Source organism: Carettochelys insculpta, chromosome 1, assembly GCF_033958435.1.
Source record: "Carettochelys insculpta isolate YL-2023 chromosome 1, ASM3395843v1, whole genome shotgun sequence".
Classification (NCBI taxonomy): Eukaryota; Metazoa; Chordata; order Testudines; family Carettochelyidae; genus Carettochelys; species Carettochelys insculpta.
In genome coordinates this window covers 370,790,294-370,805,636 of record NC_134137.1, presented here as the reverse complement: position 1 = coordinate 370,805,636, position 15,343 = coordinate 370,790,294, and the positions used below count along the sequence as shown (strand labels likewise).

Sequence of the window (15,343 nt, the reverse complement as noted above, 5' to 3'; positions counted from 1 at the left end):
TCATAAAAAACCTACATTCCCACTACATACAATGATACGGGATATTCAAGGACAATGGGATTAGATCCTAGTTAAGGATTCTTATGAATAATGTTTAATTAGGTTGAAGGGCTGGTTCTCCAATCAGGAGATGACTGAAAGTCACTCTGTCCCCTGAAGGTGAGCTGAAGTTGACCAAAATCCAGAAGAATGTGAAGCAGAACATTCCAGAAGATGTCTCTTTGTTCTCTCTTGGGATTGGATTTGATGTAGACTATGATTTCCTGGAGAGGCTAGCTCATGAAAACCATGGAATGGCACAGAGGATTTTTGGAAATCAGGAGACTTCTTCCCAAATGAAGGTGCATTTCCTTCTCTCCATCTCTTCAACTGTGAGGGACATAATCTGCTTCCAGCTGTGAGTCTGGAATAACTCATATAAAGGTGGTGGAATTACTGCTGGTTCACATATGTCTTACTGAGAGCAGAGATGAGCCCTGAGAGTTATGCATGGTAACTGTCATGTCTGTAAGACCACATCCTTCTATAACAAAGGGCTTGTCTTCACTTTGAGGGTAAATCAAACTCAGTTACAATACTCCAGCAATGTCAACAATGTAGCTGGAATCAACGCAGTTTAGGTTGACTTACCCCAGTGTCTTCACTAAACTGTGTTGAGGGGAGATGCTGTTTGGAAAACTACTGTACCAGGGTAGACCAGAAAACACTATGCCATTGATTTAGCAGGTCTTCACTAGACCCAGTAAATTGACACCCACTGCATCAATTGCAGCAGCCTTATCTTCCTGTAGTGAAGACCAGCTCATGGCTATAAACCTTGGGTTTTCTGAAGCTGTGTTCCAGGCTTTCCAGATCCAGGATTTTACTTCAGCCCATTCTGTAGAGAAACAATCTAGCGGGGAAGGCTAAATTCTCATTAGCAGAGCTGGAAAGTATTTGAAGTCAGGATCCACATATATCAGCAATAAATACTAAAGGGTCAAATTGTCAAGTCCTTATTTGTTGATTTCAACACCTGCTTTAGAATTTGGGCCTATATGTACCAGTACTCATGCTTCTTTCTGCACCTGGATTGCAGAAGGAACTAGGTGTCTTGTGACAGACTGTGGACCTGAGTCTTTCCATTGACTTTACTGGGACCTGTCTCTGTAAATACACAGGCATTTCAAGGCCTAATCAAAAGAGGAATTGCATTTCCTAAAAAATAATGTGCGCATTCTTGACCTGTTGAGTTCCAGATTCCATCATCTGTACCTTTTGCCAATGCACTAACAGATCAGCGAGGATTGCACCAAATACATCAGACTTACACCCTGTTTCTTAACCCGTTGCAGAAATTCTACAATCAGGTCTCCACCCCTCTCCTCAAGAAAGTGGAAATCAACTATCCTCAGGGCTCGGTGTCAGACGTCACCCAGAACAATTTCCATAACTACTTTGGAGGGTCAGAGATTGTAGTGGCGGGGAAGGTTGACTCTGAAAACGTGCAGCACCTGCAGAGTCTTATCACCGCCACGGCAGTGAGTCAAGCTCTCCGGAGAACTCCTGTTCTTGTGGCTCACCAGGGCGCTCCATTCCCAGGGATGAAGCCTTCTCTACGTGAAGGGTGGAATGGGTGAAGGGTGGAATGTCTGCAGTGTGCCAGCTGCTGGGGGGTTATGTCGGCAGCAGTGGGGAGTCACTGTCCTGTCATTCCTGTCTCCAGTGCAATCTCCTAATAGTCACACGTTGCACCAAAACAGTGCTGGATCCTTGCTTTTGGCCCCTGCACTGGGCCATCCTCCTCTGCAGCTGGTGGAGCTGATCCACAGCAGATGCTGTTCCCCCTTTGCGGGAGGCAGTGGCTGACAGATGCACTAGCCCTGCACTGCAAATGTGCACAAAAGTCTCCCCAATGCCCCCACCAGAGATGTGACCTGCCACGTACAAGGGATGGTCTCACGCTTCACAGGCTTCCCAAAGATGCCCCCGGCTCCGGTACAGGCAGGACCCATGATGAGCACAGAGGAGAGAGCAGAGTTGGTCTGTACTGCTCAGCATGGGGGAAGGAGGGTGGGAGAGGAGAGCACAGCTCTCTCTCCATCACTAAGACTATAGAGAGAGATCTCCCCACCCCCTTCCTAGCCTGCAGTAGAAGTCCTACCCCACAGCTCCCCTTGGTAAGTGTATCGAGAGCTCCCCCCGCTGTTTCAATCTGCTATGACATGGCCACTGAGGGTCTGTGTGCAACAGACTCCTTCACCCCACCCTACTCATGCTGGCCAACACGGTCAGCCCTGTTAGAGCATCAGGGTACGTCTTCACTACCCAGAAGACTGACCTGATCACAGTCAATCTTCTGGGGTTGGATTTTGCGTGCCCACTGGGGTCGTGCAAAATCAAACTATCGGGGTTAACAGTTGACCCCTGTACTCCTCACTCTCACGAGAGGTAAAGGAGGCCAGTGGGAGAATTTCTCCCTTTGACCTCCCTCAGTGAGGACGGCCAGGTAAATTGATTGTAGATAAGTCGAATCCAGCTGTGCAATTGCCATAGTTGGCAGTGCGTATCTACAACCGACTTTAAGGTCTAGTGTAGACCTGGCCTCAGTGTCTAAATGTGTGGAGGGCTCAGCTTCCTAATGTGGGGGCCACGGTTTTTAAAAGTGTGCCTGGATCCTGATCGGGGGAGGGCGTGTGACATGACTGCTTCATGTCATGGCTCACCCTGTGATACCACTTTCTTTTATTCACCACTTAGTCGAATGCTGAGATAGTCCTGGAGACCCTGGCAGATGTTGAGGGACTGGATGATTTCCTGAAGAAAGACGAACACGCTGACCCCAAATTCACTGAGAAGCTGTGGGCCTATCTGACCATCAACCAGCTCCTAGCAGAGAGGTAGGGCTTTTGAGGGGGACCTGGAAAGAGGTCAATGGGAGATGAGAGTTATCAGCATCTCCCAGGATCAGACCTTTCATTGTACAAATGAGAAGTAAAAACCTCGCTGAAAGTGTGTGGAACCTTTGTGCCTCCTCTTCCTTTGTAATGTCAGGCACTGAGACATAGGGGTTTCGTTTGGTCTGTTCTAGCAAGAGGGACCGCGGTGACTATGGGGTCTGAAATGGGTTGAGGACTGAATGAGTGAAGCTGGTGACTAGAGAAAGTAAAAGGATTTGGCCCCTTGTTCTTACAGGTCTTCATCAATCTCCCACTGAAATCAACAGGAAGAACCACACTGAAATCATTGGGAGTTGGATCAGGCTCTTTGGGGACAATCCATCATCCACTGAGGTCAAGGGACATCTTCCTACTCACTTCAGTGGGTTTTGGATCAGAACATTAGTTCTTTCCATTCACATTCTCAAGGTCTTAGCCAGTGTTCCCTGTAAGCTGAGCTCTTGGACGGTCACCCAGAGGTGATTTAAATGCTGCCCAGCTGATTAGCAGAGTGCCTACAGCCACACAGAGTGGACAGCGTGGGTTTGCATTGGCGGTACACATCTGCACATAGTTCAGTGCACATGGCAAATTATATTCTGCGCATGGATGGAAAAAATTAGAGGGAACTGCTTCCTGCTTTTCCGTTTCCCCTGGAATAACAAGACCATGGCCTTGATTTAAGCAGCAGCTGCCCAGCACTGCTGGTAACAAGAGATTCTATTGATTTTTCAACACAGAAACCTGGCCCCCACTGCTGCTCTGAAAAGGAACATCACCAAAAGGATCTTACAGATGTCGCTTGATCACCATATTGTGACCCCCTTCACTGCCATGTTGATAGAGAATCCTGACGGGGATGAGAGAATGCTGGCAGATTCTCCAAAAGACCACAAAAGAGGATGCTGCCCAGGTGCGTGTCTCTATTGGTCCCGTTTGCCGAGCTTTGAGAAAACCAACTTGCAATGGTTTGTGGTCACTGGCGCTTATGCTGACTATGAAGGCAACATATGTGGGTGCTTGTGCTTGGGTCTGTATTGTAAGAGCCCTGAGTGAAGCGGGCACTTCAACCATCAGCCCCTTACAGGGTTACATTCTGCACAAGCCCCTTTTCGTGCGTCTTACCCTCACTGGAGACTGCCTGTGCCACGTTTGCCGTTATGAGCATTGCCGTAAACCTACAATGCCACAGCCTTGTGCTCTGTTCTGCAGAAATGCTGACTGAGTCATGTCCTGGCTGTCTCAGGCCCTGCACTGTGTCAGACCCTTCCATAGCTGATGGAGGTGCAACGGAGTCATTCCGCGGCAGCTTTTGCATCCCTTGCATGGGAGGCAGTGACCGGCAGATGCACTAGCCCTGCTCTGCAAATGTCCACAAAAAGAGTCCCCCATGACCCCACCAGAGATGGGACCCACCCTGTGAAAGAGATGGTTTCGCATTTCAGGGGTTCCCCAAAGCTTGCATGGCAGAACTCACGCTGGCTCTGAGCTGGCTATGGATAGGTCACAAGACCATAAGAATGGGAATTTTCCTAATGCCAGAGTGTCCTCATCCTTTAGTCCTCCAGAGGGGTCTGTTTCCTTCATTATTCTCCAGCCCCATATTACAGCATCCTTTCATTGGGCCAAAAGGGGTGGGGCTTCTATATCTGCTTAGGAACTGACCGAGTACCGACTTCAGTGGGTGCCGGTCAGACTTAATTTCGCCATCATCACTGTAAAGCCACCTGATGACAAATCCAGTATAGACTATATGAATAGTCATTATCAGCAGAAGACACTGGTTGGGATATAGGAGTTTAATTCCTGTCTTTGTAATGCCCTAGTGAATAAACTTAGGCAAGTCACTGCCTTGCCTTGTGCCTCAGTTTCCCCATCTGTAAAATGGGGATAATAATACCCCGCTCCACTTTGTAAAGCACTATGAGATATAAAGACAAAGAGAAAAGCTAAACACTGTTATTATGGTGGGCTCTTGCTGGTCAGTGGTTTGTACAAGCAGTATATTTTTGTTGGGGGAAACTGTTGGAACTATGGTGAAGATGAGGCACTGAAAAACCAACTCTTCCTTCCTTAGGCTGTAGCAAATGGTGAGTTATCAGTTGTAAATAAACAGGAGGCATCCTGCTAGACTAAGAAGACTGGTGATGAGAGAAGGAGGCAGCTTACGTAGCTGCAACACAGGCTTGGCCTGGCCTTTCACTTCAGAACTGTTTATCACTCAGTGGGAACTCCAGGCCTATCTGTCCTGCAGGCTCACACTGCTGGCAGGATACCAAAAATGGCTTCATTCTACTGCAACCAAATGCAGTTCTTACATCTGTGAAATGTTACAGTTGGTTAATTTGTTTTTCCTTTACATTGTAAGTCCTCAACTGGGATCCTTGTGTAATGAAAAGATTTTTATTTATACCATGTGCTTTAGCTCACCACTTCCACTAACATTTCTGTGCACAGCTACCTAATTGCTCAATTTATTACAACTGGAATTCCATATACATTGCATCAGCTGATTATGCTGGGTAACATTTTGCTTTGACCTAGGGATTGTGATGATTTAATTGATGTTAACACTGGGCCCCTTGTTGTTTCAGTGTGCTTACGTATTTCCCAGTTACGTTAGATGTTAAGACCACATGCCACTTCGTAATGGACAGGGCAAGAGGCATCAGACTCCAACAAGCGCTGAGCCCATGCTTGATAATGCTGATGGTGATACACTAGCAAGTTCTTTCAGAAAATCGAGCCATTTTCCGAAAGGACACATGGAGTGTCCACGCACAAAACGTGCTCTTTCGAAGGTAAATCGAGAGAATGCGGCTCTTCTTCTGGAAGCCATCCTTGGCTCCCGGATCAGGAACAGCGCCTTCTTCTGAAAGGCTCTTTCAAAAAAGAGCATGTGTAGATACCCTAGGGGCCCTTTTTCTGAAACAGCAGCACTCATGGTGCCAGATTTCCCGATCCCTGGACCGTTCTTCGGAAGAAAGGGGCTGTGTGGCCACTCTCTGTTGAAAGAGGGGATCACGCTTTTGATCTGCATTTTTGTGTGTGGACACACTCTTTCAAAAGAAGATTTTCCAAATGAGATCTCTTCTAGAAAATCTTCTTTTGCAAGATTGCTGTAGTATAGACCCAGTCTAGGAGTATGATCTTGTTGCCATTGAAATCAGGGGCAAAACTCCCATTGTGCTCCAAGGGATCGCGATTTGACCCTAAGAGAAGATAATACCTCACAAGTGCTCTTACATAGTAGGCCTAAACTTACAGCTATAGAAAATACAGTAGATTAAGAGAAAAACTTGCATTTACCTGCGAGGGATTAACCTAATGGGCCATTGCCATCTATGGGCACATCTATGCTTATGGGAAGATTGACACTCCAGAGATTGGTCTTCCGGGATTTGATTTTGCAGGTCTAGTAAGGAGCCATTAAATCAAACATTGAGAGCACTCCTGTTGGCTCCAGTACTCCTCATAATCATGAAGAGTCAGGGAAGTTGATGGGAGAATTGCTTCCATCGACCTCCCACAATGGGGCCATGTCAAAAATTTGACTTAAGGTACATTGACTCCAGCTATGCAATACTCGTCCCTGTCAGACATGAGAAATCAAATGCTGGAAGATTGACCCTGAGCAGGTCAATCTTCTGTTCTGGGCTAGTGTAGACATAGCCCCAGGCTGGCTTCTGCCATTGGTACCCTGTCTCAGATTACCTTCACAGTCTTTTGCCAACATTGATTTCACTCATTCTTTCAAAGAACTAGTTAATTACATATTCATTATGCTATTGTGAGACTAGGTTGGGTGCTGGATTTTTCCATGATTAATATGCAGTAACATTTGCATGAAGCAAAATTCTGAAGTCCTTGTACAGTTTTTAACTCATTCTTTATCTCAAGCAAAACTCCCATCAAGCTGTACTAGGGGGAGTAACAACTGAGTAAGCTCTGACTTAGGGTTTCCTGGGTGAAGAATAATTTCAGCAATTACTTCCTGCATGCCCAAAGACTGAGACAAGTCCTTAACCACAGCACATGCATATTCAGGGCCTATTCATGTCAGTAAAAGTTAAAGGACCAGGCCCTAAGGATACAAATACACTTACCAGGAGTTCGACTCGGTCAGGGTCAATCTTCTGGGGTTTGATTTCCCATGCCTAGTAGGGACATTCTAAATTGAACTATCGAGGTTGACAATCAACTGCTGTCCTCATTCTTGCAAAGAGTAAGGGAGATTGATGGGAGACCTTTTCCCCTCAATTTCCCTCAGTTAGGACAATCAGATAAGTCAATCAAAGATGTGTCGATTCCAGCTGTGCAATTGCCATACCTCAAACTGCATCTCTAGGATCAACTTTAAGGTCTGATGTGGCCTGGCCTAAGTATCATAAATAGGCTCACAATAAGCACATTGAGGGCACGTGTACACTAGACCTTAAAGTTGATCCTAGATATGCAATTCCAGCTACAGCAATCGCATAGCTGGAAACAATCTATCTACAATAGACTTATCTGGCCATCCTCACTGAGGAAGGTCGAGGGGAGAAACTTTCTCATTGACCTCCCTTCCTCCTCATGAGGATGAGAAGTACAGGGGTCAACTGTTGACCCTGATAGTTCGATTTTGTGCATCCCCACTAGGCATGTGAAATCAAACCCTGGAAGATCGACTCTGCCCAGGTCAATCTCCCAGTAAGTGAAGATGTACCCTAAGAGCTCATCTTCATGAATGTTTAAACCACAGCAAAGTGGGAAGTGCCTCTACCCTGCCAGGCACTTGGGTCCAGCCATGCTAGGGACGAAGGGGGTGTCTAGTTTGCACACCTTGCAGCATAGCTATGAGGTGTTGGACAGCAGCGGCAGCAGCAGCAGCAACATGACAGCTTACCCGTGGCAAGTATGTGCCCAGTATGGAACAAGCAAGCCTGCCGCCAGAAGGGTGGGTGGGACAACAGGGGCAATAGCATAGGGGACTTGGCCTTTGAAAGGGGCCTGGAGCTCAGACGCCACAGCAGTCACTCACTCTGTTGCTCCGTGTGGCTTCTGAGAGCTCGGGCGGGGGCAGCACCATGCTCTGGGCAGGGCTAAGGGCTGACGGCCCTTGCCCCCTTCCCTTTCACAGGAGGCTCCACCCCTTTCCAGGGTCATAGAGCCAACCCCTCCCGCCCCACACATACACACACCTTGCCCCCAGGTGTGCAGTGGCTATCAGCCCTGGGGGTGTCATGTTTGCCCTTGGCACAGTTAAACCAGGCCTCTGCTGTAGCCCACACTAGCACAGCTATGCGGCTAGTCGGGTTCACACTAGCTCAAGGAGAGCTGTGGCATGTGTGTGTCCACGAGCAGGAGAAATCTCACTCTCAGAGCATTAGCTATGGGCAGCAAGCACATGACTGTAGCCAGAGCACAAGAGCCTGCAGAGATCTCCTACCATAAGCTAACAGTTCTGTAGTGCACTTTGACCTATACTGCTCTGAAATGGGACCAGCTCAAAGCACGTGAGGGGATGTTCACGCACACCAACAGGGTCCACATGTACACGCTCTGCAGCAGCCTAGTGCGGGATAGAGTAAGAGCCAGGGACTACCTGTTCGTGTAGGCAAGTCCTTAATGTTAAATGGGCTAGATTCTGGTCTCAGTTACACCTGTGTAAATCTGGCATAATTCTCCTGCAGTACGTTGCACGGGAATCCAGATCATGGTGTGTTAAAGCGAAAATTACATGGATCCTTTGCCAGTGCAGCTGTTTGTACTTATTTCCAATGTTGTGCAACCTATTCACAAACAGGTGTCTTAGATGTAGCCTCCAGAGGCCCTGACAATTCCATCCCGTCCTGGGTGAAACCCCTACCTACAGAGGGTCCATTAAGTGCTCTCAAGGCTCCGACTGCAGCTTCTGTCCGTCACATAAACACAGGTAAGGGAGGGTGTACTGTCTGTCTGTTTCACTCATAGAGCTCTTGTACACACAGCAGGTGTGTGGTGGGAGAGGATAGATCATTGGAGGAAGACTGGCCTTTGTATTCATATTGACAGAGACAGTCACTGCCTTGCACTGGGTTGGCCATGGCATTTCCTCTACCTACTTTCAGAATGCCGCTGGCCTTCCCAGGAAAAGGCATGCATCCCAGTTGGAGGGCTGTGCAAAATTGCCCCATGTGCTAAATATTAAACTTAAGGTGGGGCCTCAGTGGTCAAGTCTGGGTGCAGGTTTGGCCCTGAATCCAAACTTCCCCAAAGTGAACGGGTTAAGAAGCCATGCATATTTTTTGCCTAGCTGCTGAAGAGCGGGAATTTCAAAGCCTCCTTTCTTCACTTGGATGCTGCCATGTGAAAGTTCTCAGCACCATGACACAAAGATTTGGGACTGTGTCTTTTAAAGCATCCAGTAAAGCTGGTATCAGGAGGGCCTGATTTTTGGAGGCACTGATTGTGTAACTGCTCTGAGTTTTCTTCTGAATGGGGAGCATTGGGCACATTTTGCAGTGGTAAAATGGATGGCTGTGTCTACACGTGCAGCTTCTTCCAGAAGAAGTGGCACGGGAATGAGCTATCCGGAAGATGCTAATGAGGCGCAGATGCAAATTTTCCGTGCCTCATTAGCATATCGGCACATGGTTCAGGGTCCAGAAGAAGCTCTTCCGGGCTACGTCTACACGTGCACGCTACATCGAAATAGCTAATTTCGAAGTAGCGACATCGAAATAGCCTATTTCGATGAATAACGTCTACACGTCCTCCAGGGCCGGCAACGTCGATGTTCAACTTCGACGTTGCTCAGCCCAACATCGAAATAGGCGCAGCGAGGGAACGTCTACACGCCAAAGTAGCACACATCGAAATAAGGGAGCCAGGCACAGCTGCAGACAGGGTCACGGGGCGGACTCAACAGCAAGTCGCTCCCTTAAAGGGCCCCTCCCAGACACACTTTCATTAAACAGTGCAAGATACACAGAGCCAACAACTAGTTGCAGACCCTGTATATGCAGCACGGACCCCCAGCTGCAGCAGCAGCAGCCAGAAGCCCTGGGCTAAGGGCTGCTGCCCACGGTGACCACAGAGCCCCGCAAGGGCTGGAGAGAGAGTATCTCTCAACCCCCCAGCTGATGGCCGCCATGGAGGACCCCGCTATTTCGATGTTGCGGGACGCGGATCGTCTACACGTCCCTACTTCGATGTTGAACGTCGAAGTAGGGCGCTATTCCCATCCCCTCATGGGGTTAGCGACTTCGACGTCTCGCCGCCTAACGTCGATTTCAACTTCGAAATAGCGCCCAACACGTGTAGCCGCGACGGGCGCTATTTCGAAGTTACTGCCGCTACTTCGAAGTAGCGTGCACGTGTAGACGCAGCTCCGGACTCCAAAGTACACGTGCGGACATACGGCCCTCAGGGATCTCCCGGAAGGAAACCCTCCTTCTGGAAGCCCCTTCTTCCTCAAAATTTTGGGAAAGAGGGGGCTTCCAGAAGGAGGGTTTCCTTCCAGAAGATCCCCACAGGCCACATGTCTGCATGTGTACTTTGGAGTCTGGAAGAGCTTTCCTTAAAAGACCTTGTCACAGCTCTGGGGCTGCTGGCAGGCCCCTCGGACTGCACAGACACCAAAAAATCTTTTGAGTGGCCCCATCTGCTGCAGTAGCAGGTCTTTGTGACACACACGGAATTAAATCGCGTGCTTGCTTCTGACAAGAATGGGGTCTGTGGCCCCCACGCCTGAGCCCCTGTAGTATGGTCTCGAATTCCCTCACCTGGAAAGAAATAGAAGAGAGTAGTGCCAACTGCATAACAGGTTGCCGAACCTACCCCTCCTGGCCAATGTACCACGGTTGCTGTCTCCTTGTAGACAGAGTCAGGCTGGTAAATGGCCTTCCTAGAAGGCTGCCCTGCATCTCCCCTGAGAACTGTAGAGCTGCCATCTGATGTCTCCCAGGGCTGGCCAGCAATCATTGGGGACCTCTTGCTTTAAAACCCTTATTCCACTCCTAAAATGACAGAGGCTGGGAGGGCAGAGCTAACTTTGCCTACAGCTACTCTTTAACCCCTTCATTACCAGCTCAGGGTTTATACACTTCATCCCAGACCTATGGGGTTTTCGTTTCATTTAGAAGAAAAAAAATTGTAGCAGGCCTACCTAAGGATTGCTTGGGAATTTCCCCATCTGTCCAAAGCAGATACTACTGCTTATTTCCTTCCCCAGGGCTACTGAGGGATAATTGGTTAAAACTGTAATCAGCTACTAGAAATAGATGTGCTTGTTTATGTGCATAAATAGTGCTCTCAATCAATAGAGCAGCAAGGATATGCTGTTCCCATCTCGTGCAAATAATCACACCCCCACTTTCATTTTAGTTTTCATTCCTGTCTTATTTTTCTACCTTAGTTGACAACGACCCACATTTCATCATCCATCTACTAAGGAGCCAGGAGAACATCTGCTTCAACATTGACTCAGAGCCCGGAAAGATCCTGAACTTGGTTTCAGATCCTGATTCTGGTAAGAGAATGTGAACAGCTTACGTTTATATAGCACCGGGCTTCCCAGAGAATCAGAAAGGCCTTGCTTTGGGGAAAGGATTCTGTACCAGGTGCACTGTGATGATTTATTGACTGCTGTCAGTTCTAATCTAGTCAGTTCTCCTCTGACCTGAGATGGGCTGCAATGCAGCGATTCATGATTTACGTTGCTGTAAATGAAATTGGCACTAGAGAACCCACACATGGTGGAACAGGCTTGCTGGGCTTTATCTCTGCAATATGTGCATAAAGGTTGTGTCAATACTACCCTGGAAGATTGACCCACTCAGAGTCAACCTTTGGGAATTTGATTTCATGTGTCTAGTATGGACACACAAAATTGACCTCTTAAGGGTCACAGTCGACCACTGTGCTCCTAATGAGATGTGAGGAGTAAGGGAGGTCGACAGGAAAAATTCTCCCATCAACCTTCCCCAGTATAGACAGCCAAGATAGCCGAGTGCAGATACTTCAATTTTAGCCATGCAATTGCCATAGCTAGAACTGCATATCTGTGGTCAACTTACTTTGCCTCGGAGTATAGTATCCATTCCCAAGAAACTGGTTTATAGTTCTAATGTTCTTGTAACACTGACATTAAACAATCTACAGGGAGTCTTAGTCTCTTCCTACAGACTTGGCTTCCCAGCATTGCTTTTTGCTTGTCAGAGCTTGCAGTCATTGCTGGTGTCTGGATTGTGGTTTGGAACAGGTAGCCTATTAGAAGCTTTCCATCAGCAACTGAGTTCAATCCTTTGACTGTCATTTGGCACTGGATTTAGCCTAGGCAGTTAGAAGTGGGTTTAGATGTAAAATAGAAAAGCTCACACCTTCTTACAACCCTGCTTCTACCTTCTTAGGAAATTCAAGTGAGCACCATAAAATACCTACATTGTTGATCCAAAGTGTGTGCTTGTGTAATTACAACAATTTATGTGCTAATCTCAACTAGAAATAATAGAATGAATGGTATCTAGCATTCAATGGCTTAAATTGCAGCAAGGGAGGTTTAGGTTGGGCAATAAACACTGGAATAAATTGCCTAGAGAGGTTGTGGATTCTCCATCACTGGAGATATTTCAGAGCAGGTTGCACAGGCATCTGTCGGGGATGATCTAAACGGTAGTTGGTCCTGCTGTGAAGGCAGAGGATTGGACTCGATGACCTCTCAAGGTCCTTTCTAGTTCTAGTGTTCTATGCGTAGTACCCAGTATCAGAGGGGTAGCCGTGTTAGTCTGGATCTGCAAAAGCAACAAGGGGTCCTGTGGCACCTTATAGACTAACAGAAATGTATGAGCATAAGCTTTCGTGGGCAAAGACCCACTTCGTCAGATGCAGGTCACCACTCACCCCTCGTTGCTTGTGTAGTACCCAGAGGCACTGAGACCTCATCTGGCGTGAGTGAAGTCTCTGCTCTACAGCCTCAGATGAGAGCCAGCTGGCCTTTAGCTCATGTAGTAGAGTGCAGGGGTTTAGACCCTATACTTGTAGGGTCTATCCCTGGGGCCAGCAACCCAGGTCTGTTGGCATCACATATGATTCAACAGAAGTATTCCATTAACACTGATTTCTAGGATCATAAATGAACTTCTGTGCATTCACGGTGAATATCTTACCCTTTCCACTTGAAACCTGCCACTGTGGGGGCTGCATTTTTTTTCATTTGCATTATCAGTGGAGCATAAATAAGAAAGCACTGGGAGAGAGAAAAAGGAAGAGTCAAAGTCTTTGTGGCCAAGTATGAAATTCAATTAATAACTAAGTCCAAAAAACTATGCATTGGGAAGTGGCCTTCTCTGCTCGAAGTAATTTAGGCCTTACAGTTTTTTTCTATGACTTCAGTAAGTCTCTTGGTTGCACATCAAACTCATGAGAAACACCCTACACTCTCCTTTTCATAGGGGTCTTGGTCAATGGGCAACTTATTGGGGCCAAAAAGCCTGAGAATAAAAAACTGAGCACCTACTTTGGCAAAATTGGATTCTATTTCAAAAACAAAGGCTTGAAAGTAGAGATCAGTACAGAGATGATCATCCTGAAAGATGGATCTTACAGCACGGCGCTGTCCTGGTCTGACACAGGCAGCATCATTCGGAGAAGGTAAGAGAAGCTGCCCTTTCAGTAAAGTTTGTGGAAGCTGTTTGGAATATGTCAATCCTGTTGACTCTGAGGGCAAGATTACCCCTGGACATTCCTGAGGAAATGACCTTCCCTGGCTTTCTAATCCTTCCTCAAAATGAAGAGTGCAATGTCCTTCTGGCCATCAAAACTTCATCCGCGTAATAGCTGTGCATGTCCACACAAGCACTCAGTCACCACCATGGATAGAGAGATGACTATTTGTTATTTGTTCTGTAATAGAATTCTTGAACCGAATCAGGGACCAAGTCCCCATTGTGCTAGGCACTGTACAAACACAAAAGAAAATGGCAGTCCTTGTCCCCCAAATAACATACAGTCTAAGTAAAATATAGGGGAAAATGGATGGATACAATAAACTAAAAGGAACAGCACCAAGAAACCACAGCAATCAGCTATGAAGCCATTATGAACAGTTTCCGATTATGACTAATAAGGGCATCTTGATATATACAGAATGGGAAGCGACTGTTTAGGGCCAGGGGTCGTAGCGGACCACAAGCTGAATATGAGTCAACAGTGTGATGCCGTTGCCAAAAAAAAGGCAAACATGATTCTGGAAAGCATTAACAGGAGTGTCATGAGCAAGACACGAGAAGTCATTCTTCTGCTCTACTCAGCACTCATTAGGCCTCAGCTGGAGTATTGTGTCCAGTTCTGGGCACCATATCTCAAGAAAGATGTGGAGAAATTGGAGAGAGTCCAGAGAAGAACAACAAAAATGATTAAAGGTCTAGAGATCATGAGCTATGAGGGAAGACTGAAATAACTGGGCTTGTTTAGTTTAGAAAAGAGAAGACTTAGAGGGGACATGATAGTGGTTTTCAAGTACCTAAAAGTGGGTTACAAGGAAGAGGGAGAAAACTTGTTCTTCTTGGCCTCTGAGGATAGGACAAGGCGCAATGGGCTTAAACTGCAGCAAGGGAGGCTTAGGTTGGACATTAGAAAATACTTCCTGGCTGTCAGGGTGGTTAAACACTGGAATAAATTGCCTAGGGAGGTTGTGGAATCTCTATCACTGAAGATATTTAAGAGCAGGTTAGATAGACATATATCAGGGATGGTCTAGATGGTGCTTGGTGCCCATGAGGGCAGGGGACTGGACTCGATGACCTCTCGAGGTCCCTTCCAGTTTTAGTGTTCTATGATTCTATGATCTTTTTCATATTGACCTCACATTGCCCATAGGGAATGAGCCTGGTGCTGGGAGATATGATGTTATGAGTTCTAATCTTGCCTCTGCCACAAATGTGTCTCTGTATAGCTGGGCAAGTTAGTTAACTTCTCTGCTTTGGTTTCCATGTGTTAAAAATGAGATGGATTACTGTACTCACCCTTGTCCAGATTTGCTAGGTGGTAACAGAAGCTCTGCCAATCTTCATTAAAAACTGGCAGCTGATTGGAGTACTCCATTCTTCACATGCCATTCTGCCCAGCAAGAGACTGCCTCCGCAGAGCCAGGGATGCTGCTCTCATTTCTGTTTTATGCCTCTGCTAGGCTGCAGGTGTCTGTGAAGAAAGATAGCAGTGTCACTATCACTACGGACATGGAAATGTCCTTCCTGGTTTTGCTTCACCGTGTGTGGAAGAATCACCCGGTCAACGTTGATTTCTTGGGGGTCTACATTCCACCCACAAACAAGTTCTCATCCAGCGCACATGGGCTGATAGGTAAAGTCCTGCAGTCGGGTGGCAGGTGGAGGGATATGAGTGTGTTGGTTTTGGCTAGAACTCTGTGTGCCGGGAGGAAGGAAATCATCAACAAAAGGAGG

The 15,343-nt window shown here is 47.1% G+C and overlaps 2 protein-coding genes across 3 annotated transcripts in view; one reads left to right on the top strand and one right to left on the bottom strand.

Annotated features, from left to right (window-relative positions):
• KIN (Kin17 DNA and RNA binding protein) overlaps window positions 1-15,343 on the bottom strand; it is a 51,067-nt gene that overhangs the window by 2,059 nt on the left and 33,665 nt on the right. Inside the window, exon 15 of the transcript XR_012642350.1 lies at window positions 14,906-15,080. The gene's annotated coding sequence lies outside the window, so the exon portion shown is untranslated. The remainder of the gene's footprint in view (window positions 1-14,905; window positions 15,081-15,343) is intronic.
• ITIH2 (inter-alpha-trypsin inhibitor heavy chain 2) overlaps window positions 1-15,343 on the top strand; it is a 45,340-nt gene that overhangs the window by 27,470 nt on the left and 2,527 nt on the right. For both annotated transcript variants that reach the window (XM_074975543.1, XM_074975534.1), the window contains exons 12-19: window positions 160-341; window positions 1,335-1,520; window positions 2,740-2,879; window positions 3,659-3,831; window positions 8,707-8,835; window positions 11,299-11,412; window positions 13,334-13,532; window positions 15,070-15,242. In XM_074975543.1, the coding sequence (XP_074831644.1) occupies window positions 160-341; window positions 1,335-1,520; window positions 2,740-2,879; window positions 3,659-3,831; window positions 8,707-8,835; window positions 11,299-11,412; window positions 13,334-13,532; window positions 15,070-15,242 (1,296 nt within the window). The remainder of the gene's footprint in view (window positions 1-159; window positions 342-1,334; window positions 1,521-2,739; window positions 2,880-3,658; window positions 3,832-8,706; window positions 8,836-11,298; window positions 11,413-13,333; window positions 13,533-15,069; window positions 15,243-15,343) is intronic.